The sequence below is a fragment of the Zingiber officinale genome, chromosome 2A (genome assembly GCF_018446385.1).
Source record: "Zingiber officinale cultivar Zhangliang chromosome 2A, Zo_v1.1, whole genome shotgun sequence".
NCBI lineage: Eukaryota > Viridiplantae > Streptophyta > Magnoliopsida > Zingiberales > Zingiberaceae > Zingiber > Zingiber officinale.
The window spans coordinates 3321074-3346280 of NC_055988.1; the positions used below are offsets into that span (position 1 = coordinate 3321074).

Consider the following 25207-nt stretch of genomic DNA (forward strand, 5'->3'; position numbering starts at 1 on the left):
GTGCAGGAGCTTAGGAGCATAGGAAGTCGAGCGGAAGACGCGACTAGCGAGAAGGATGGCACGGGAGAGAACTGACTGTCTCAGTGCGTCCGAGGGACGAGACACTGTGGAAGAGTACGTCGGTGGACGAGAAGGACGTGCACGACGTTCGAGGGACGAGAAGTCGAAGCGGAAGCCTGCTCGAGGAGAAGGTCGGAAATTGGGTTCGGGTGAGCCCTATTCCGTTGGCTGAAATTACCCAGGCGATCAGAGCAGCGGAAGAGCTCAAGTGGAGTTATGGAGCTGCTAGAGGCGCTTTCAACAAGAGTTGAAGGCGCCTCCGCGACCTTCAGGCAGAAGGCGGCTTCAATGGCTGAAGGCGTCTTCCACCAGCCATGGAAGACGCCTTCCATTCGACCAGGCAATCTGGCCGTTGGCGGAAAGGATAAAGTTTTATCCTTTGCCTCGCTGGAGGCGCCTTCCAGCCCTATGGAAGGCGCCTTCAGTCTGAGGATAAGTTTTTCCAAGGGCTATAAACCCCTGGACCTAGGAAAGACACAACAACTTTTGTATTGATTTCCTATCAATAGTCTGAGCTATTAACGAGTGTAAAAGGCTTCTCCGCCTTCAGTGAAGGAGATTCTTAAGAGCTGTCATTTGTCTTGGATTAACAACCAGCTAGGTTGTAACCAAGTAAATTCTGGTGCCTTTTACTGATTTTATTCAAGTTGTTATTTCTGTTTAATTTTATTTGCTATTGCTGTTAACTTGAGTTGAAAGATCGAGAAGGTATTGTTTTAAGTGTTTTAGGCAACTCAACCCTCTCCAGCCGGCTGACCCGGACCAACAAGTGGTATTAGAGCCTAACAGTTTTAGGAGGACTAATCGCCGAACGAAGCACACGAGATGGCTGGTTCAAGCATCCACCCACCAAAGTTTGAGGGGGACTTCGTTAACTGGAAAGAGAAGATGGAGGTATTTTTCAAAACTGATTTCGATTTTTTTTTAATAATGGAGTTCGGTTTTGTAGCACCCGAAGGCAAAGATAAATACCACTGGACCAAAAAGGAGCAAGCTGATTTCGTGGCAAACGGTAAAGTAGAGTTCCATCTGCTAAGCGTTCTATCGCCACAAGAAGTCAATCGGATCGGAGCCTACGAGTCTACAAAGGAGCTCTGGGAGAAGTTCCTAGAACTACATGATGGAACCTCGGAGGCGAAACTCGCAAGATGGGATCTGCTCAGAAACCAGATCAGCAACATCAAACTGGAACAAGGCGAAATAGTTGTACACCTTCATTCAAGGATCAAGGAGCTCATTATTGGACTCACGAATCTCGGAGAAAAGGTAAGTAACCGAGATTCGCTAAGGTACGCGCTTAACGCATTCCCTAGAAGTATTGAATGAGCATCATTAGTAGATGCTTATTACATATCTAAGGATTTAGATTCAACTACGCTAGAAGAGTTATTTTCTACCTTTGAAGTTCACGAAACAAGATGTGCAGATCCGAAGGAGCCGAAGCACAATATTACCTTTATGGTAAAGATGGACGAACAAACTTCAAAATCCTCTCTCGACGACAACGAAACGGTAATGATGGTAAGACAGTTTAAGAAATTATTTAAAACTCGAAAATCTAACCATCTGCAGGGTAGAAAGAAAAAGACAATTAGATGCTACCACTGCAATGAAGAAGGACACATTAAAGACAACTGTCCTAAGTTAAAGATCAACGATAAGGACAAAGGTAAAAACAAGAAGCCTGTTCAAAAGAACAAATACAAGACCCTAAAGGCGACGTGGGACGAAACGTCGTCCGAATCGGAGGTCGAAGCCTTTTCCGGACTTGCGTTGATGGCAAGTCTTCAAGAAGACGAACAGGAAGAAAGTTCTTTCGAAATGAGCATCGAGAGCATCGATGAAGGGGGAGCTACATCAGAAGAAAGCAGCAGTTCAGGGGAGCTACGGATGACGGGATCGACAAGGTAAGTCAGGTACGATCTCTTCCGCTTGATAAGCTATTCAAATTTGTTAAGTTCTTATCAAAAAATTGTTGCAAGTTAGAAAAAGAAAACTTAGATTTAAAAATACAATTGCTCAAAGCATGTCCACTAGATTTATATGATAATTTGAAAATAGAAAATGACAAATTGAAAACAAAGATAGAATATCTGAAAAATAGTACATGCTCATATAATAAAAAAATTAGGAAATATAAAAATCTGAACTGGTATCTTAGATTTCACAGGGTTAAATCAGAAAAATATCCAAAAGTTATGTACTCCCGAAATTTCTAATTAACTCAGTTGAAAGGAACCTATATTGGGTTCCAAAGACTTGTCTAAATTAAAGTTCAATTAGACTTAGGACTTTCAGAAAGTACATTAAATATTTGAATTCTTTAAGAGACTTTGTCTAGAAGTGGTTGGTGATCCAATAACCAAGAAGATCTAGTGCCTTGCCACAGCCTGGAAGCAATTACTGAATTGAATATTTAATTGACAAATTGATAAGCATGAAATAGTTAGTTAAAATAATACTTTCAATTTTTGTCAATTTCTTAACTTAGATTTTTTTTTTTAAAACTTAAAGTTTAAAAAATTGTTGCAATTTTTCAAGTGATATCAAAATAATTTTCAAATTTTTTTTCTAAACTTTCAAAAATTTTCAAAAAATTGATAAGTTTTTTAAAATAACTTACTTTTTGTTTTTGGAAAGTTACCCTTAGCCTTTTTGTGTTACCCCAATTTTTTATGTGATTAAAGGGGGATAAGGGAAATTAAGTCTAGGGGGAGGTAGTACAAATTTAAATCTTTTTGCACTTTATTGCATTATTCAAATTGTAAATCGTTTTGCACTTTATTTTTATTGCTTTAACTTTATATTTATTTGCCTTAACTTAACTTGGGTTGCTCATATCAAAAAAGGGGGAGATTGTTGGAACCCAAGGTTGTTTTTGGTGTGACCCTAACTTAACTTGGGTTGCTCATATAAAAAAAGGGGGAGATTGTTAGAACCCCAAGGTTATATTTGGTGTGATCAACCAAGTTAAGTTAGGTCCGATGGGCTCGGTGCGTCCGAGGGACGAGACGCTGTGGAAGAGTACGCCGGTGGACGAGAAGGACGTGTGCGACGTCCGAGGGACGAGAAGCCGGAGCGGAAGCTTGCTCGAGGAGAAGGTCGGAAATTTGGTTCGGGTGAGTCCTATTCCGTTGGCCAAAATCACCCAGGAGATCGGAGCAGCGAAAGAGCTCAAGTGGAGTTATGGAGCTGCTAGAGGTGCCTTCAACAAGAGTTGAAGGCGCCTCCGTGACCTTCAGGCAAAAGGCGCCCATTGAAGGCGCCTTCAATCAGTATGGAAGGCGCCTTCGATCAGGCAATCTGGTCGTTGGTGGAAAGGATAAAGTTTTATCGAAGGCGCTTTCAGCCTGAGGATAAGTTTTTCTAGGGGCTATAAAAAGACTCCTGGACCTAGGAAAGACACAACAACTTCTGTATTGATTTCCTAGCAATAGTCTGAGCTATTAACGAGTGTAAAAGACTTCTCTGCTTTCAATGAAGGAGATTCTTAAGAGCTGTCATTTGTCTTGGATTAACAACCAGCTAGGTTGTAACCAAGTAAATTCTGGTGCCTTTTACTGATTTTATTTAAGTTGTTATTTCTGTTTAATATTATTTGCTATTGCTACTAACTTGAATTGAAAGATCGAGAAGGTATTGTTTTAAGTATTTTAGGCAACTCAACCCTCTCCAGCCGGCCGATTCGGACCAACAATATCTTGTTGCTACTGAAGGTGAATCGAGAGGGTGCATCTACTTTGCTTGTGCTTGGGTGGATATTTAATGGGCTACTATCAACAAAAAGGAGAGCATGCAAATCTTCTGCATAGCTTCCTTATTTTTGTCAAAATTTGGTTATTTTGAAACGTGCAAGATATTGCCACTAAGAGTCGGATAAAATTGTCGATGGGAGATCACAAGAAGGAGGGGAACTACAAACATTATGGAGGTTAAGGGGATTAGATATGATGGAGGGGAAGGAATTGAATGCCAAGGCGAGCATCAAAGAAGGTGAGTATAGCTAGAGTTAGTGTGAAAGCTGCCTTGTGATTACATGTAGAGGAGGTAAAAGCGATGCGAGAACTTTAAGAAGAGGATCATTCCCTTAATGTTGTGGCACTCTTTAGTGGTTGATGTGGGGACCGGTGAAGAGAATGCAAAGGGAGAAGCTTGGAGGAGGTGTAGCTTGAAGAGAGTTATCAAGAACATGGTGTGTTTACCATATATGATGGGTTACCACTACATTAGTCTTCTCGTCATGCGAAAAGGGTAACAAAGGAAGCTTGACCAGTGGGAGAGGGATTCCACAATCCACATAATGCTCGTGGTGAGAGAAACTTGTCAAGGAAGGGGTTTTGCCTTTTGGCATCAGTAGGGTGTGGAGGTGTTCCTAATAGATTGGAAACATACTATTGTTAGAGCATCCACATCAATTTCTTTATAATATCTCTAAAATTTGGGATAAATCATCCACTTATTAAATTTAGATCATCATTTTTCACCACATACTACATCAGCTATCCTAAAATTTCCATTATCTTTATTTTTTTTAATTATTTTCTTCTCTCTCTCTTCCATTTTTTTATTATTTTCTCTCTCCCTATGTAATATCTACTTTTTATTATCCAATCCATTCCCTTTATTTTTTCTCTCTCCTAAATTAAATGATATTTTAATGTTTAGGGAATGAATTTCATTTCCTAAATTTAGAGAAATACTATTCATGAAATCTAAATTTAGAGAATGGATATGGTAGTTGATGCAAAGTTTTTTTTATGTAAAATGTAAAATTTAAGGTAAATTCTATATTTAGAGAAGCTGATGTGTATGCTCTCAAGGAAAAGCAACCGTGAGTGGCAATGGCGGACTCAAAAAAAATAGTTAGAGTAATTTTCTAAAATATTTAAGGGATAGAATTTAAAATTTAAGAACTATCGCCAATCCCTCCCTCGTGTCCCCATTGGTGAGTGTGTTTATGAAAAGAGAAAAGTGGTGAAAGAAAACTAGCTTTAAGACAACATGTTGTGAGATAAAGTTGAGAAAGATGAAATATTGTATTATTGTTGTTAAATGAGTCATTACATTATGTGTGTGCATAGACTCAACACCATACTCTGGAACTGGAAAATCCACTTTCGGATTAAACCCACAATACTGATATAACCCAATCACTCAAATAACTTAATTATTATAAAACGGGGAATACATGCAAAATGTTGTTTAATATTAAAATTGATATGCCTTGGTAAGTATTATGTTGATAGCCTATTTGAACATGCCAATTTTTAGTCCGCAACTTAAGAATGATAATATGCCTATTTCATTGCACGAAACCTTGATTTTCCTATTCATTCTTTGTACCATGTCCCACATGTGCTGATGCAGCCAGGATAGCAGACTTCCAGCTGAGTTTGAAATTACTGATCACTGCTACCCTTTTGATTCGGACAAGGATAATGTTCTCTCTGTTCAAGTCATGAGATGGAGCGATGGTTCATATTTGGAAGATCAAGACCATTGGTGGTTGTCTGGTATTCACCGGGATGTACTTCTTCTATCAAAGCCCCAGGTTTGGTTTATCTCAATTTTTCTGCATGCATAGAAGTCTTTGTTAATCCATGTTGGAATTTCGATCATATCCACATACTAGGACTATAGGAGTAGTTCAGTGTGCCAACATCCTTGCACCGCATATATACCATTAGTTGTCAATGCCATGGTTCACAACCAGGTTTCATGCCTCAATTCTTGGATGTCTGTTATTGATTTGATCAGAAAATTTTCTGGTCCAAACAAACCTGATCCAATTGGAAAGGGTAAAAATATATGGTATTCAAATTTAAGTTTAGATTGGATCAAATTTGAATGAATGAAGACAAACTTTGGAAAATCAAGCCATCAGTTGGCAAAAGATTCTTTGTTGGTGCAAAAAATTGCGCACCTCAGTATGCCCCAAGTTGTTGACTTATTGATCTGGTGTATGACATTGTTTTGTGATTATGAAATTCACCTATTAGGGATTCATAATTGTGGATATCATAGACCTTTGATGAAGTCAAGCCTTCATCATTACATACCTCTAACTATCTACAGAACCTCCAATCAGAAAACCTCTGTTTAGTAAATCATAAAAATGTTATCATAATTTCCTTAAATTTGATCTATTAGTAAATCTTTAAACTGCTCTATTTTATTTGATGCCCCCTCTGTTTCTATTTAAAATTTATAGACAAGCAAAGTGATTGACGTTGGTGTGAGTCGTGGGTTGGATGTGCCTACATCATTGCCGTTTTTGGTTGCACTCTTCCTCTCCAGATCCATAGATGCCTTGGTTATCCTTGTCTTCAATCCTTAAAGTTTATGGCAAATAGGGACAGAGTATCAGGCCATGACCTTAGCAAAGTGCAAGCTCATTTGGGTTGATAATTGAGATATGTTCCTACAAAGCTAATGAAGTTGTACTGAAATGCTATGTATATAACTTAGAACATTATATTTCATAAGAAGACAAAAATTACCATTTTAAAGAGAGAAGATACAATTTATGGAGATCATCACCTCTTTTTTGGCTCTAATGATTAATTGGTAGCGAATTTGCTAACCAAATCGTTAAGAGGGTTTACAGTTACAATATATCTATATAAGCTTGGTTTCTATAATACATCTGAATCATCTTGAGGAGGATTATGAGCATGACATGTATTGTGCATAATATGGGGATGTTAGTGTAATGTTTCATCAATAATATCTATCTATATATTCATATTATATAATATAGGTAGTAGGGGCTACTAAGATTATGTAGAATATTTCTCCAAAAATTAACACACTCAAAATACAAAAATTTAAAACTTTATTCTAAATTATCAAACAGCCATTCTTTTACTTTCCATTATGTTTGTCAAGAGATGTATTATCTTCTCATTTTATTGGTCCATTTCTCAGCTTATATGTAAGGTAGGAATTGAATTCTTTTTGACAGTATATTTTTATATGAAACATCATTCCTCGTTGTTGGCAATTTGACATCTTTTCAAAGAAAAAGGTGACTGGCCTGGCCAAAGTTTCCCACTGGCCACTTGTCTAAATCGGGAAATGCAGATCGGTGATGGCCTCACAAGTTTTTCAAACTCCCCAAGGCAATTTGACATCTTTATTTTATATGATGATTGCAACCTTGTACTTGTGCAGGTATTTATTACAGATTACTTTTTCAAGTCAACTCTGGACCAAAATTTTCTCACAGCTGATCTTCAGGTAAATTACAGATTAAATGTTCAAAACAGTTATCTAAACTTAGTGGTTCAGTTGCATAAAAGGATTTGTCGGGTATTTTGTGTTTTATTAATAGTTCATGTGAATATAATCTATTATGCATTCCACCATTGGTGTTATGTTTTTTGATATCACATCTAGAGCTCCTGTTCTTTCCTTAATTTCATAAAAGTCTTTTTGGTTGTGTAATTCAATAAGGAAAGAGGAATATAAATTACTTCCTTGGGATGCAGTTAAAATTGAGAGGTGCTTCTGGAATCTCATGTATTGTATGCTGATATCATTATGTATCATTCGAGCCAGCAATTGAAATTGATCTGAACCAAAAATTTTAACCTTGATTTAGGTCACTTAAGTATATTATTATGATGCGAATTTCAACAGATGTAGCCTACCCAAATAATTGGTGCAGTTCTAAGATAACACAAGGAATATACTTTCTTTCTTCTCCTTTTTTTCTTTCTCAATTTGTATAATAGCCAACATACTCTTTGCCTTCAGATGAAGAATTGTTATACATAAAGGAAAAACTTGATCTGTCAACTAAAACACAGTAAATTCATTGTTCATTTAGATCCTTGACTTCTTAATGTCTGGTGTTGTTATCCATCATTCCCTTCAAATAGATTTTAGTTTTCATATAGGTGATTTTTGTCACATGAAACTAAACAAATCTTATAGTTCAGTTTTTTTTTTTTTGAGCCAATTGGATTGGGAAGTGCCCACCAAATTTTATTATCTACAGGAAAATAACCATAAGGTGTTTTTTTTATGTACCTCGATTGCACAAATCACCTTAATATATGTTTGCTAAGATTACTCCTTTGAACTGCTAAAGCAACCATTACAACATATTTTTTTTGTGAATAAAAGAAATTTTCAAACTGTAAAACCTCATCAAGGCGATTTTAAAAAAAATCACTGATGGAGGTTTTCAGTGTGAAATGATTCCTATGCGCTACATTCAGATACTGAGGTATTGCTAAATTATCTGAAAGTAGGTTATTTAAAGCTACTAATCTACCTCTAAATTGTAGCTTTGATTGGAAATCCTATTTCATATCCTACATGAAAACTAGCTAAGCTTACTTCTTATACTAGTTAAGAATAAGATTCATAATGAAGTTAATTTAAAATAGTTTACCTTGCAAGAATTATGAAGTTGAGCAGAATGGGCACAATGAAATGAGAGTGAGCAGACACTGGAGAGAAGTGAAGGCAAGAGATCTAAGAATACAAGACGAACTGTGAAACTTGGAATGAAAGAGGCATGGTTCTGCAGGAGGACAACATGCAGAACACTAAAATAAATTGCAATGCATGGATTGAACTAAATTTCTGTTGTCATTGCAGTTACTTGGGCACTTGAACTTATTCCTCATGTGTGTATATATATATTATTGCTTATATCAAGTTTCTGACAAGCAGTAATTTTTATAAATTGCTCAAGTTTCAGCGATTGTTAATCTGAGAAAATTTCCCCATCATTTTGTTAGCAGTTAAATTAAGTTTAATCATGTCTAAATCTTTTGAAGATCATTGTAGGATCGTTGTATCATTTCAGGCTTTTTGAAATGAAATCTTGAGCCAGAACTTGTTGCTAAAAAAACAAAAAAAAAATTTGAAGGCCTTGAAAAGGTGTATTTTCGACCTTGCACACTCAAACTTGTTCAAGCATATGCCTTTCATATGCTCATTGCTCTTATCATTGATGATCGAACCAAACTATTGACTCAATTTCTCAGATTTTATTCTGAAAACCCTCAGCTAATCTAGATTCTTTTTGTTGGGACTACATTTAGTTGCTTATATGCTGCTTCAGTTGTATTCTCTAGATGCTGAATTTTACCATTGAGAAACATTTTACTGAGGTGTGGATTTGTTGGCTCGGACTCACTATCTATGACTTGTTCAGGTTGAAGTAAAACTTGATCTCTGGCAGAACTGTGAAAATGTTAGTCTTTCCAACATAACCATGGAAGCAACATTGTATGACAATTCTGGATGGTCTACCAGTGGAAAAGATAATGAAGAAATGGATCTAAGTTCATATGATGTTTTGCATTTGAATCTGAGACCACCTCCAACTGGAAGTCTTGGGTCCCATTTCTATTTGCTTGAGGGTAAATTAGAGAAACCAAGACTTTGGTCGAGTGAGCATGTAAGACATCTCAACACTCTAAGCAAGCAATTTATTTTGATGCAGGACACGACAATCTATGATCTTTCATTTTACTACTCAATCATTGTGTTTCCCTTCAATACATTTAGCACATTTACTGGTTAGCTTATCTAAAATTTAATTGGCTTTATCAATTATTTGCAATCTTCATGAGTCCAAAAGTTGTTGCTTTGTGACCAAAAGGTCACGGGTTCGAATCTTGGAAACAACCTCTTGCAAAAAGCAGGTAAGGCCGCGTACAATGGATCCTTCCCCGGGACTCTGCATAGCGGGAGCTTCGTGCACCGGGCTGCCCTTCATGAGCCCAAAAGTGAAGCTATGTAAAAATAGTTTGCTTTGGAAGGAACCAATTTTCTAGAAAGTAAATTGTGCATATTGATTTGAAAATGACTTCTGGTGTCTGCTGTTTATTAAGTACAACAATACATGGACCAAAAACGGCCTGACATGTGGGTTAATTCTATAACCATTTTACTTTGTCATTATTAAATTTTAATTTAAATATTCTAAATATTTGGCTTTTTACTTATTTCTTCTCGCTTAATTTGGCTAAGCATAGCCTATGATGGGCTAATCTAGGCATATATTTTACTAGATATGTATATTTAGTATCATGTATAGATTTAAATTTGTCAGTCATGGTTTTAATATTTATTTATTTAAATATTTATGTCAAATAGGATAGCCAAGGTTATTAAGAAATCAAATAGTGATAGTTCAAGTTTTAATTTGAAATACATGGATCAAGCATAGCTTCTTGACTCACAAAAATGCTTCTCTGAGCTTACCTTTTGTCTTTGAAATATTTACGGCTGTTAACCAGTCTTTGCTGTCAAACAAACACAACAATGCTAGTTAATTTTGTATGAAGCAAACAAAGTTGTATTACAATTAATTGCTATTGGTAGGATTAGCCCAACATGCAGATGTGCTGAAGCTGTCGTTCTCGTTGAGGTTTCCAAAAGACAGGAATGCAGAAACGTTGGATAAGTTAATTATTTGTTATATTTTTCTATGTCTTGATGCAATTTGGATACATAATTTACTTTCTAGAATTCATTATATTTATTTCTTTTCTTTTTTATGAAATTCTGTTGGACTAAAATCTAGGTGCTAGTTCTATCCAGAAAAATGTACTTGTCCGTCCAACTATATGAGATGTCTCAGTATCTTTTTGTAGAAACATTGAAATATTTGGGTTACTTGTTTATTGTTGTCAAGACAAAATGTTGCAAGTTATGATAGATGGTTTTCTTTCAAACTAATTTTTATTTCATTGTAGCATTGTCAAACTTCATGGGCAAATCAATATCATACTTGAGTTTTATAGACAAGGGCATGTTTTAAGAATTTTTTTGGGCCATAGAATGTTGATGAGTTCAAACAAAATTCTGTTAATTTTTTTTTCATTTTTTTTATTGTCAATCAATCCAACCTGCCCATATGTGCAATTTGACATTGTGGTAGTCAAATTTCGATTTTTTTGCTTTTGTTCATTATGAGAGTTTTTTGACACTACATTTTCATTAAATACAGTAGGCTGATGCGCTGTTGTTTGCTGGATACAAAATCTTGTTAAAATCTGTTATTGAATATTTTTAAGCCTGAGCATCATGCCATGCGTGTAAGTGTCCTATCAATGGTCTCGGCACAACTTCTCTGTATACTGGCTGCTACTTATCTGTTTAACGAGAGTTTGCTATGGGTACAGATACCATTACTTGAAAATCGAATATTCCTTGGGACACTTAATGTCAGGCATTCTCTTCCTGGATTCTTTAGATTTGACTGGATATACTTAATCCAGTAATAAAATAGGTTGCTTCAGCCAATCTATGCTGATGGAGGAAGAACCTATGTTTGAGGAAGAAAGAAAGTGGGGGAAAAAATGAAGTAACAGTGGATTAATAACTTCTATGTGTTGTTGGTTCTTTGTTGTTCTCTATTATGAGAACATTTCCCAAGGTGGAATTTTAGGAGATCACGTAGAAGTTGCTTGTGGCCCACATATAGCATATGCAGTCGGCGTGTGCAGTAACAACCCACATATAAGACATGCAGTCTGCAAGTGCAGTTAAAAGAGAGACATGTGAACCATTTTAGACTAAGCTGAATTGGCTTAAAACCAATTATTCTATTTGGTATCTGGTAATTGGTAGCTTGTCTAACTTAAATACTTATTTTGCAAGTGATACTGTGATAGATAAATTAGTTATATGCTTGTCACACATATATATGATATTTTTCACATTAAGGATCACAATTTACCTCACCCCATCAAGACCCATCCCAACCTTAACCAGATTGAGGTCACTCTACTTCACCTGAAACATAAATGGGATAGGGATGAGGCCTAAGAAACAACTCTTATGGGGTGAGGCAGGTATGGATTGAATTTTTAAGCTCTACTCTGCTAGACTCGCTTGAATTTAATTTACAACAACAATAACCAAATTTATCCCACTAGGTGGGGTCGGCTATATGAATCTTTTACACCATTAAGCTCTATCTCCTACTATATCATTATCTATACTTAAATAAATTTTATCTTATTTTATTGTTGCTAACCAAGTCTTTTTTGGTCTTCCTCGTTTGATATGCCTGTTTGTCATAGTTTCACATCACCTAACTGGAGCATTTATTGATCGTCTAAGTACATATCCGTACCATCTTAAATGTGTCTCTCGGAGTTTTCTCTCAATAGTTGCAACTCCGACTTTCTCTCTAATGCTCTTATTTCTTATTCTGTCCATCCTCGTATGCCCACACATCTTCCTTAATATTCTCATCTCTGCAACACTTATCTTCTGCCCATGTGCTCGAGTCATAGTCCAACATTCAGCTTTATATAATATAGCGAGTCTAACTGCGGATTTGTAGAACTTTCCGATAAGTTTTATAGGTACTTTAGCAATACACCCGAGTTCTGGAGATGTAACGGTCTTTGTCGAGACGTTACAGTCAGACCCTACAACATGTTGCTTTCGGAGAACAACCTAGCATTAACACAATAGTTTAATGGATCCATTGAATATTTGTCATAGTTTTAATACTGACAGGCAACCTAACGCAACCTCTCCCCTTTATCCGGGCTTGGGATCGACCATGACTAGCTTGTCATTGGTGGAGTTGCTTGACTTTAATTTACAATGTTATATATATAATAATAATATGTATTTTATATTTTATATTATATTTTATATTGTCATTCCAAACCTAACCCGTATGAGAAATGAGGAGGGGTAGGGAAGTTGAAGAATTTCTCTTACCTACCCTGTTTCCTATATGGAATGGGATAGGAATTGAAAATCTCTTCTGCCTCATTGTCATCCCTATCTTATGGGATCTATTTACAAATACTGATTGATATATTTTTGTTCTGCATTGTATGATCAACATATGTTTTTTCCCCAATATGATGGATACTTTGATTAAATATACTTATTAATTGCATGTATGTTTGAAGTCTTTATTAATGTAATTTTTGTTAATATTTTTAATACACAAATAACAAAGTCTTTATCCCACTAAGTAGGGTTGACTATATATAGTCTATTTTAATATTGACTGCATATGGTTGCTAGTTGTGAGCACTAGATATTAATTACATGCAGGTTACTTATCTAGTGTTGATTACTATTGATCTTTATGTTGCATGTGTTTTTCACTTCTATGTGTCGATATGTAAGCTAGTCTTTTTTTATCAATATAAATATTTCAATATTTCACATTGACCATCTATGCCTCCATCTATATGTGCTTGCTATGCAATAGGTTTTCACATACCACTTGCGTATACTTTTTTAAACTTTGCTTCTTATAAATGGTTGGAGAATTAATGTATGATGCATATCCATTTAGAGCTTTCTCAACTACAGTATTTGTATGATGATGATGATAATAATAATAATAATAATAATAATAATAATAATAATAATAAATCACAGCAGGTAGAATATTCCAGGTCTTTTGAAACATGTCAAATTTATAGCTTCCTCAACTTTTAAGAAAAGCTGAATAAGATATTACATCTAGTAAGGGAAATAAAACACATTTAACTTTCTAATTAATACCAAATGAATTTGTCCTAGACCCTAAATAGCATTTTCTCATTTGATAAACAGCCAAATTTGTATACTCTTGTTCTTGTGCTCAAAGATTCCTCTGGGAACATACTTGACTGTGAATCATGTCAAGTAGGCATAAGGCAAATATCTCAAGCTCCAAAACAATTGCTTGTTAATGGCCAACCTGTGGTTATTCGAGGTGTGAATAGACATGAGCATCATCCACGTACTGGAAAGGCAGCTCTGGAAGCATGCATGATCAAGGTGCTTGTTTTTCAGTTTATTTATTTGTTTTCATGGAGTTGTACATCAACAAAGACTATTGTAGCTTAGGTAAAGTATGCCTTTTTACCTGACTACAATTCCATCTTCTTTTTCAAGGATCTGGTTGTGATGAAACAAAATAATATCAATGCTGTGAGAAATAGTCATTACCCTCAACATCCCAGGTGGTATGAGCTGTGTGACCTTTTTGGGGTTTACATGATCGATGAAGCAAATATCGAGACACATGGATTTGATTTATCTAGTACTTTTAAGCACCCAACACAAGAATCTAGATGGGCAAGTTCTATGTTAGATCGTGTAATTGGCATGGTGGAGAGGGACAAAAACCATGCATGCATCATATCATGGTCTCTGGGGAATGAATCTGGATATGGTCCTAATCATTGTGCCATGGCAGGTAAATGAATTGCAGAGGAATTATTGTAGTGTTAGGCTTGTACCCATCATTTCTCCATAAGCTTGACTATATATACCAAATTATATTCTAGGTTGGATTAGGGAGAAGGATTCATCAAGACTCTTGCATTATGAAGGTGGTGGTTCTAGGACTTCATCAACAGATATCATTTGCCCCATGTACATGCGTGTATGGGACATTTTGAAAATTGCTAAAGACCCAAATGAAAGTCGGCCCTTGATTCTTTGCGAGTATGCTTGTTAACAGTCTCTTTTGCTATCACAATGTTTTAGCGTGTTATTTCTTTGCCACTTTATTTGTTATTAGTTTTTTCTGAAGCTTTTCTCTGTCAGGTACTCACATGCTATGGGAAATAGTAATGGAAATATTCACAAATACTGGGAGGCTATTAATGGAACATTTGGACTTCAAGGTGGTTTCATATGGGATTGGGTTGACCAGGTTAATTGAAATCGAGATGATTTCAGCAGTTTTTTTGTTTTTTTTTTTTGTTTTTAAGTTCTATCTACTCTGATCCCTTTATACTGTGTGCTGATACTTTGGTCACTCTTGTTGCTCTACTATAATAATTAAATTTATTCTATTATGATTCTGAACCAGTTGTACTGAACACTTTCCATTAATCATGCTAATTCACTATATTTCCGTCTCTATTTTTTCTCTGTATGTTGGTCGTGCAAAGTTATAGTTTTGTTATCAACTTAGTGATGCTAACATAACACATGCTTTAATTGTTAATCTCCTAGTAAGAGATGAGAAAAGAATGGTACTTTTGGTTTATTGGAATAGCTATTCTATTCCTTGTAATTTCCATGGAATATGTGTGGTTACAAAAATTAACAGAAATACCAATCCCACTGAATTATTATTCCCTGATCATCCTTCATGCCAATTCCTTGCTTTATTCCAAGGAATAATTATTCCTAATCTATTTTACTCACTTCAGTTCTTAAAAGTAAAACGAACAGAATGCAAAGTTTGATGGCAAGACGGGTAATATCCCCAATTGTTTTTGCTAATTTAAAGACTTGTAATTTGATTGAGAAATGATTGTTTGGGAGCTTTTAATTGAGAGGATTAGCACGGTGATTTAAAGAAAATTGGTGAACTATGGTTGTGGTATTAGTCAGTCTAGTGAATTCGATTTTATTGGGGGTGTGTTTTAGTTGAAAATGGGTTAGTAAAATTCTGAATCAATTTTATCAGGTTGTGTTTTAGTTGAAAAGGGATTAGGCTTGATTTTTTGAACTGGAGCCAGTTTACGCAGTTAAGTTGCATTCAAGTCTAAGTGTCTAACCATGTTTGTATAAATGAGAGAAGTTGATTTATTTGGTTTCACTTAAAAAACTGGGAATGAAGGGGTTGAAACCTTTTTTGTTGTTGTTGTTGTGTAATGTGTGCAACCCAAAGGAAAAGAAAGGGTTTCTGATCTTCTTCTTTGTCTCCTCTTGACTGACCAACACAATTTCTTTCCAAGAGTTTGGTTTTTCATCTTCCTCCCTGTCCATCTCCCCTCAAGAAATTCCTCTCTTCTCTCCTTTTGGTGGCCGGTGCATCAAGCAAGGAGAAGTTTGTGGAGTCTTAGGGCTGTGACTTGGATCTCTGTACTCTTGTTTTAGGTAAAGGATTGACAATCTCACCCTCTGTGTCTAGTTGGAAGTCTAGGAGATCCCTAATGGTTACTTAAGTCTCTGCAAGGGAAGACTAAAACTAAGTCTTTTTTTTCCCCTCTAGCCGGGTCATTTGAATAAGTCAGTGCATATGAAAGGGGATTTGAGCATCTTCCTGTTTATGGTTGTGAGCACCCTTGGATGGTAGGGTGACTCCTAAAGGGAATTTTCAGTTCTGTTGTGATCATAGGTAGTTGCTAAATAAGAGGACTACCAAATCAAAAACCCAACAACCCCTCTAAAGGACTATTTCAAAGTGAGTGCATAGAGAAACAATTTCAAATTTGAGTGTCAGGTATAACAACTAAATTGTGGCATGGAAAACGTACAACACTTGAGTGGGGAGACCTGTCGTTATTGTTTTCAACAAGTGCCAATGCTGGCCTGTTACTTTAGGGAGGGTGAATTGAAAGCTTTTGGGTTGGACCAAACGGAAAAAAAATAACATTTAGGGTAGGAAATGCCTTATGGACCATTGGACCCTTTGCCTAGAATAGGTTGCTAATCCAGGTCTATTAGAACCTGGTAAATTAAATTTTTTATATTATGCACACTTAACTAAATCAACCCTTATTCTTTATCAGGCACATGATGGGGGAGTTGGTCTTTATTTTTTATTATGCATTTGAGTATCTTGCATGTGTGCATAATGAGAACGGCCAACGCTCATCATGTATACATAATAAAGAATAAAGTCATAAATATCAAAGTTGTGTATCTCAACTGAAGATCATCAAAGCAGTACAATTCTCTTCAACAAATCCAATGAAAGGTGCAAGGTTGTCCCTGACCTCCAGTAAGAGATCTTACTAGATGTTTTAACTTCTGCAGTTCTCTGTGTATCACTATCAATGTTAGTGAGTAAAACATCATCCATATATGGGACATGAATAATGGTCACAGAAGAGTGTTCTGAATAATAACTCAGCTGTTAGGAAAGTTACTTTTGCCATTTCCATTGGTAATATCTTAAGCTTTTACAATTCTTATTAACATGGTTTGAGGTACCAGCAGTAGTGATCCCTTACTGGTTTGACAAAAAACTGGTACCTATACTATACCAAATATTGTTAGTTGCTGTTTGTTGTTTGCTATAAATGGATAGTTTTAATAAACTGGTTTGGTGGATGCTCATAGTTGATTGCCTGCCTTTAGGGTTTACTGAAAGTTGATGTTGATGGATGTAAACACTGGGCTTATGGAGGTGACTTTGGAGATAGTCCCAATGACTTAAACTTCTGTCTGAATGGAATCGTGTGGCCTGATCGAACTCCCCACCCTGCAATGCATGGTAGTAATTATATTAATATACATCCCCTTAATGTGGATGAATGTTGATTTTATTGTTATCTTAGTTTCCTTTCATCTTCATTTTAAAAATAAATCCTTATCTGTTGTTATTATGGTTTTTTTCAGAAGTTAAGTATCTTTATCAGCCAATAAAAATTGTTTTAGCTGAAACCAAAGTTGAGGTACGTCCTTGCTTCTTTTTTTTTTTTTTTAATTTCATTGTGTATCTGAATGAGCAGCATTTTGATATCTTATATCTACGTTTCTCTAGATAACTAATGCACAGTACTTCAACACAACACAAGAAATAGAATTCAGTTGGCATCTTCATGGAGATGGATGCAACCTAGGCTGTGGAACACTTAATCTTCCAGTAATACAAGCCCAAGAGAGTTATGGCATTGAACAAGAATCAGCACCATGGTATTCTGTTTGGAAAGCATGCTCAGCTAGAGAAGTATTTTTGACTATTATTGGAAAGCTTAGACATTCAACCCGGTGGGCAAAAGATTGCCATGTCCTAGCTTCTACTCAATTAATTTTATCTGCTAAAGATGATTCCATTCCTCATGTACTTCTTCAGCAAACCTCTATTCATATCAATATCATGCCATTTATCCTTTGCATGACCTGTGATTCTTATTTGCAGGTTGTAAGATTGATTTCAGATTCCAATTTGATATCCAAAAATGTTGGCAACATCATAGCAATTGAGAAACAGAATTCCTGGCAAATCAAACTTAACACCCAGACTGGAACAATTGAGAGCTGGAAGGTAATTTCTTGAGGGTGGCGCTCATATTTGCATTCCAATCATAAATTTTGTGCATCAAAGTGAAGGTTTGCATCTTGTGGTGCTTTTGATACTCTCAAAATGCATCTGGAAATTTCTGGTGTTATATACCCCAGGACCTAGCTTTGTTATATATTGGTTTGGCAAATGTTAGAGATTAGATGCTTGTGGATGATGGAGGTCCTCAGATGCATCTTGATTCCTAAAGGATTACTAGCTGGACCTTGGAAATAATAGCTCAGGCAACTACAGTCATAGAATAATTATTGCATATTTTTTACACCCCACCTAGAGTCAACTATGTAAATAACTAGTTGCTACTATTTTTAGAGTAAGCATAATAAAATATATCAGACCTCTATCGGATAACCACTATGATCCTTGGAAAATCTTGCTTAACTAACTTGACATCCACTTTGAAATTTAACTTTGAACAAAAAAGCAGTAAATACAAAAATTCTAGTCAGGAAGGCAACAAAAATGTGTGCATGCATATGGATAAGGCCCAACAGAGGCATATATCGACACGTCATCATTAGCATCTCAGTAGAACTACAACAGTGACTTCTATGCAACCAATAAACCATGATCAATACAATTACAAGCCTACATATGAAAATTAAACACCCCCTCACACACACACAAGTAGAAGACTATAATAGTAAAGGTGTTCTCTGACAATCATGCTATATCAATAAAACTATGAATAGTCATTGGCAAAGATCAATTAAGTTACCTCGCTCCATAAAAGTGATACCCAGTGGCTGCCCAATAGAGGTATGACTGCATACTACAGTTCATGGCATTGCATTTTGCACTCAATTTATGAGTGAATAACTATTTTAATATATAAGTTCAAAAGCCAAAGTCATGTCCAAATAAATACATGGGCCAAACCCTAGATGATATGCCATCACTATCAAAGTCAGAGGAGGAAGAATTTATTAACAAGTACAGAACTCTTGAAACTTGTACATCCAACACCAGATTCTAACCCCAATGTAAACTAGGGATGAATTGGTATAAACTCTTTTACACGTTTGTTTAATCTCACTTGGAGAGTTATGAGCAGCATTACGTAAATGAATTGTTATTAACTTGAAGAAATTTTAATATAGTTCTAATAATTCTAAATGATAACTATTTACATTTTTTAAGTCTTTTTGAATTTTAGAGTGTAACATTTGTCCTACCATATCATTTAGAAAATTTTGTGAGATTATTTCATAACATCTCAATAGAATTCAACTTTAGTTGGTCCTATTTTCGTGAATGTCTGAAAGCATTTATGAGCCAAAAAATTGTACTTTGCAGTATATTGAGCATCATTCAATCACTTTAGCAATATTAACTATTATTTCATATGTCAAGGCTATTGTTTACATTAATTTAGGCTATAGCATTAGTAACATTTGTTTGCTTATTTTTGGTTTGCCAACAAAGGTTCAATCTGGTTACCAAGGGAAAGTGATTAATGAGGAAAACCCATAATTCATTTGTTGTACTTGTAGAGAATATTTTAAATTAATAATATAAGAAATTGTTTAAGCTCTTGATTGACAACAGGTTGGAGAGTGTTCATTAATTAATCAAGGGTTACTTCCCTGCCTATGGAGAGCACCTACTGACAATGATAAGGGAGGAGCCCCCAACAGCTATCTCTGCAAATGGAAGGCCGCCTTACTGGATCGTCTGACATTCCATACAGATGAATGCTCTGTGAAGGAATTGACAAGTAATATGGTTCATGTCAAAACTGTATTTATAGGTGTTCCAAAGGATCAAGAAATCCTGCTGAAATCCAAAAGCTCTAACCAGGAGTCTGAGGAGCCTATACATATTCAATGCAAAGTTGAAGTTAATTATTACATCCACAGCACTGGTGATGTCATTGTTGATTATATGGTAAATCCTAAAAATGATCTTCCACCTCTTCCACGAGTTGGAGTTGTCTTTCATTTAGAGAAATCACTAGATCATGTCTCCTGGTATGGTAAAGGACCATTTGAGTGCTATCCTGATCGAAAAGAAGCTGCTCATGTTGGCATATACGAAAGTAGTGTCCAAGATTTGCATGTTCCTTATATCTTTCCTGTAGAATCTTCTGGACGCACAGATGTAAGATGGGTAGCCTTTCAAAATAGCAATGGAGTTGGTCTCTATGCTTCTGCTTATGGTACCTCACCACCTATGCAAATGAGTGCAAGTTTCTATGGAACTGCAGAGCTTGAGAGAGCAACTCACAACCACTACCTAGTCGAAAAGGACTATGTTGAGGTATCGCTCCCACATGTGCATATGCGAGAGAATTACATTGCATGCTCTTGTTTTACATCTTGCATGAAAATCTACGGCCAATAAAGTTACTCTAAATATGCAGTTTCTGAAAATCCAGCTAACTTATTCATGTGGCTGATGCAATAAGAAACCTGTTATAGTTGTCTTTCATATTCTAAAATTGATCACATACTTGAACTAGTATTTCTCCAACTTTTTAGTGATTTCTTGGTCTTAACTTGGCAAATTATTCTATACAGTTACGGTATTATCCACATCCACCAAACTGGTAAGCATTTATCTGACCAGCAAATAAGCCAACAAGACACTGCTATCTTGTTTGAATGTTCACTCCATTTGTTTTTTATGTACAAAATCTTTGGGTAAAATGTTGTGTACCGATTACAATTACCTCGTGAATTTTACTTGTGGGTGCAAAGAGATACTACAAACTGTTCGCACCCACTGGGGAGTTATGGCTGTTCTGAAATCATGCTCCTTTTTGGATTGCAGGTGCACCTTGACCACAAACACATGGGTATAGGTGGTGATGACAGTTGGTCACCTTGTGTCCACGACGAGTACCTAGTGCCTCCTGTTCCATACTCATTCTCCATAAGATTGAGTCCGATCATTCCTCCAACCACAGGCCAAGATATCTACAGATCTCAGATCCTCTAGTTATGCTTTCGGCAATTCTTCTGCAAAACAACATAATATTGAGGCAGATGGAGGTCTCACAATTTGAGGTATTTATTGTTTTATGGAATAAGCATTTGGTTATTGTTGATCAAATGAATGCCTTCGATGCTGAAGTTGATATTTAATAATCTCCCGTGCCATATTCATACTGCGTTTTCTGAGTAGATCCTCTGGACCGTTTTTTGCGGTCCAGAGGATGATCCCTTTGCATATATTAGTGGGGATGAATGATCCCCATCTATTTTATGAGTGGGGGTCATCTATTCTGCCAATGCATACAAAAGGACTATCCCTTGGATCGCAAAAAGCGGTCCAAAGGATCTATCCCACTTTTTTGCGCTAAGTTGAAGGCTTTGGAAGTTTGATATATGCCTGGACCATTTTGCAGGACAAAAGTGCTCCAACCCTTTTTGTTGCTTTTGAAGCTTTTGATTAATATAATTATTTTAATGATTATTGATTAATCTTTTTGTTTTTTGTTTTTACATTTTTTTTAATTAAAAAAAGTTTCTTCTAAATATCCTAACTTTTACATGATTTTTGTGGATGGGGTGTCATGCCCAGCATGACTTGTTACTGAACCATGTCTGGAATGATTTATGGCCAAACCATCTATCTCTACCCATGGCATGATCCAACCTCTATCAGATCGTGTTGGACATGAGCCAATTTGAGTTGGATCACATATTTAGATTGTCAGGCTTATATATTCCCTTTACAATAAGAAATAGCTAAACTTCCAATAAACTAACTAATAATCATTTTTATAATTTTATAATAATCATTTCATCAGAATATAATTCATAGTTAATTTACAATCGAGCCAAATCCACCATTAAATAGTGAAATGAACTGAATCAAGTCAGTCTATTATATTTCCTTACATTATATATCATTCATTTAGTCCCCATTACACGCTTTTATAAACATAGTCTGAGGGCCATGGCCTGAGGCAATTACCTCCCATCAGAACAGCTCCATTGTAGGACAAACAGAACCCTACCCTACCCTACCCTACCCTACCCTAACCTAAGCAAGGCACCAAATCCCCATATTTTGGTTCATTGAATCCCTATCTAAAGAACAAAGGCAAGGAGAGTAAATCCAAACTAAAGCCAGTGACCCTTCTTGTAAAGAACCCTAGTTCGTCCTCGGAGAATCAAATGTAAAGAAAAGAATTGCCACTTGGGACTGCAGGGGAAGTGCAGGTGTGATTGGACTTGGAGTTGATGGATTTTTGAACTGGATGTTCAGACTTGCAAACACTGGGTGGGGGGATGGTTGGGTGCATTGAACCTCTGGCCTGGCACCCAGAAGAGTCTGCTGGAGGCCATAATATTCCTTTTGATTAATTCGACAACATCCACAGAAGCATGCACAAGAAAACAAAAGCAATTGGCCAAAGGCATCGAAGGGCATACGTTTAAAACGCCAACTTAGATTTTAAAATTTTCAAAAGGTGTATTTATTTTTCATTTTACCCCCTCTCGTTAATCACTGTAATGGTGTATTTAGAGAATAATATCATTATGGTATTGGATTTTAAAGAACACGTGGTGTAGTGTTGATTTTAAGATTTATGCAGCACTAAAATGATATTAATTTTTAAAATATAACACCATATTGGTACTTTTTTGAAAATCCAATACTATAACGGTGTTGTTTTTTTTTGAATATATACTATATTGATTGACAAGAGGGATAAATAAAAAAAATAAGTGTGTTTTTTTGAGAAATTTGAATGTTGAATATATCATACTGATTGATGAGAAGGGTAAAATAAGAAATAAAAAAAATCTAAAAATTAAATTCATCTTTTTCTATTGAAATTCCCTAATTTTAAGTGCATCTTGGGTCAAGTTAACCCATTGAACCGGTTCGGTTTTTTTTTTTACAAAAAGACAGTATAAATTCGGATCGGAGACGCAATGCATGTGTAATGAAATGAAACTTGGTGGACGATGCATCGATGCTGAGTTTGCATGCCCTGAGTTTCTAGGAGAGGAGATAAGCTAGCGCACGTCTGGTCTGATGGTGAGTGGAAGTGCAATGGTGGTGCTGCTGGCCGCGGCGGCTCTGCTGCTGCTGGTGCTGCCGCTGGTGCTGCCTCCTTTGCCTCCGCCTCCTCCCTTCCTTCTCCTGCTCCCCGTGGCCATGGTGCTCCTCCTCGCCTTCCTAGCCTTTCTCCCCAACACGCCCACTCCGCCGGATCACCTACAGTACTACTGATCATCATTAATTCATCCCACACCTCCCCAGAGGATCCATTAAGCTTTTTACCATCTTTCTTTTTTGCTATCTGTTTTTTCTTTTGGTGTCTCGTTCGACAGATGAAGAACGCCTGTTGAGCTGCGCCAGTGACAGTGCAGGAGATGAACTTGCAGTGCTTGCTTTCGGATAAGGCGTCGATGGCCAAGCCACAGGCTCGTAATTAGCTGAGCTGAGGGCAGTGCATGCAGGCGGAGTCCAGCAATGGATGCAGCAGGGCAAGTGGGTGCGAGGACTGCAGAGTGCTCACTGGCTGCCTGCAGCTTTAATCGCCCGTGAAGAAAGAGTGAAACGAGGAGAAGGGAAATGAAAGAGAATGATGATTCAATTTGCCTGTTTCAGCTATCTGATCAAATAAAACAGTGATTTTTCCTTCTACCTGTCATTTGATAAGAATTTAGTTGTCCTCGCGGGTGTAGCTGAGTTGGTATTCAAGTAGGACTTACCGGTACTAGAAAGGAATGATTCAATTCTCTATAGGTGTAAATACTACTTCGGATTATCTTGTGCTCCCTGACTAGGAAGGTCACTCGACTAAAGTTGAATAAGTTTCCATTATTTACCCATAAAATTACATTCATTCAATATACAAAATTAATTAAATGAACGAGCTTGAATAATTTGTTAAATTAAATGAATAATGATATGTATTCAGCATGTTAATATTCATGAAAAAATTATGATAATTCGTGAAGAACGCCTTGATAAGAATTTATTTGCTCTACCTGTCATTTGATAAGAATTTATTTGCCTTGCGGGTGTAGCTGAGTTGGAATTCGGATAGGACTTACCACCAGAGAGACATGATTCAATTCTCTATAGGTGTAAATACTATTTCAGATTATCTCCTGCTCACTGTCTAGGAAGATCACTCAATTAAGGTTGAATAAGTTTATATGATTTATCTATAAAATTAGGTTCATTCAATACACATAAAATTAATTAATGAATGAGTTTGAATAATTCATTAAATTAAATGAATAAACATATGTATTCAGCTAATTAATATTCATGTTTTTTTGAATAATTTGTGAAACTATAATCAATATGATAAATAAATAAATTTTCAAAATGAGTAAATAAACTGGTATCATCAAGCTTAATAACCAATTAAACATGTTTAAATGGTAAAATTTTCAAATAAGCTTGAAAGCCAAACTTGAACAAATTTCAAGCTCATTAATACGGTGAATAGGAAAGAGTCCTTCAGTGGAGCTCAGGGGGTCAACATACTTATACAGGTGTCGATTAAAGTCCTAAATGGGTCAAAAGGTCAAGCAGCTAGTCTTGAAGGACCTCTCTCTCTCGACTTCCGCTGATCGGACTGGTTCTCTATAGGCCCCACTCCCATATCTGTTGGATCTGCACAGGACTTTGCTCCTCGTTCTCTCCCGATCGGCTTCCACCAATCAAACTGGATCTCTATAAGCCCCACTCCGAGATTTGCCAGACATACACAGGGTTCTGCTCCCCGTTTTCTCCCAATCGTCTTCAGACTGACTCTCTATGAGCCCCACTCCCAGCTTTGCCAGACCCACATGGGACTATGCTCCCCGTTCTCTCCTGATTGGCTTTGGACTGACTCTCTACAAGCCCCACTCTGCCAGACCCGCACGAGGCTCTCAATGGGCCCCACTCTGAGCTTTACTAAACCTGCATGGGGCTCTACTCCCCGTATCGAACTGGCTCTCTATGGGCCCCACTCTGAGCTTTGCTAGATCTGCATGGGGCTCTGCTCCCCATTCTCTCCCGATCATCTTCAGACTGACTCTATATGAGCCACACTCCCAACTTTGCCAGACCCGCATGGGGCTCTGCTCCCCGTTCTCTCCTGATCGGCTTTGGACTAACACTCTACGAGCCCCACTCCTAGCTCTGCCATTTTTGTCGATCGTATTGTCTCTCCATGGGCCCCACTCTTCGTTTTGTTGGACC

At 36.6% G+C, this 25207-nt stretch overlaps 1 protein-coding gene across 6 annotated transcripts in view; it reads left to right on the forward strand.

The window, feature by feature from the left end:
• Positions 1-23677, forward strand: part of LOC122040557 (beta-galactosidase-like) — a 30545-nt gene extending 6868 nt beyond the window's left edge. The window contains exons 5-19 of one of the 6 annotated variants that reach the window (XR_006128635.1): positions 5428-5611; positions 7234-7299; positions 9233-9478; positions 13624-13830; positions 13948-14251; positions 14343-14502; positions 14605-14713; positions 17098-17233; positions 17359-17414; positions 17504-17803; positions 17882-18007; positions 19592-20302; positions 20816-21051; positions 22906-23223; positions 23335-23677. Coding sequence is in view for 1 of the 6 variants with exons in the window: in XM_042599911.1 (XP_042455845.1) it covers positions 5428-5611; positions 7234-7299; positions 9233-9478; positions 13624-13830; positions 13948-14251; positions 14343-14502; positions 14605-14713; positions 17098-17233; positions 17359-17414; positions 17504-17803; positions 17882-18007; positions 19592-20302; positions 20816-20983 (2773 nt within the window). In the remaining 5 variants the exon portion in view is untranslated. Of the gene's footprint in view, positions 1-5427; positions 5612-7233; positions 7300-9232; positions 9479-13623; positions 13831-13947; positions 14252-14342; positions 14503-14604; positions 14714-17097; positions 17234-17358; positions 17415-17503; positions 17804-17881; positions 18008-19591; positions 20303-20815; positions 21151-22905 lie in introns of those variants that run through there. The other 5 variants (XR_006128634.1, XR_006128637.1, XR_006128636.1 and 2 more) reach the window with 5 other exon arrangements.
• Positions 23678-25207: the final 1530 nt, after the last annotated feature.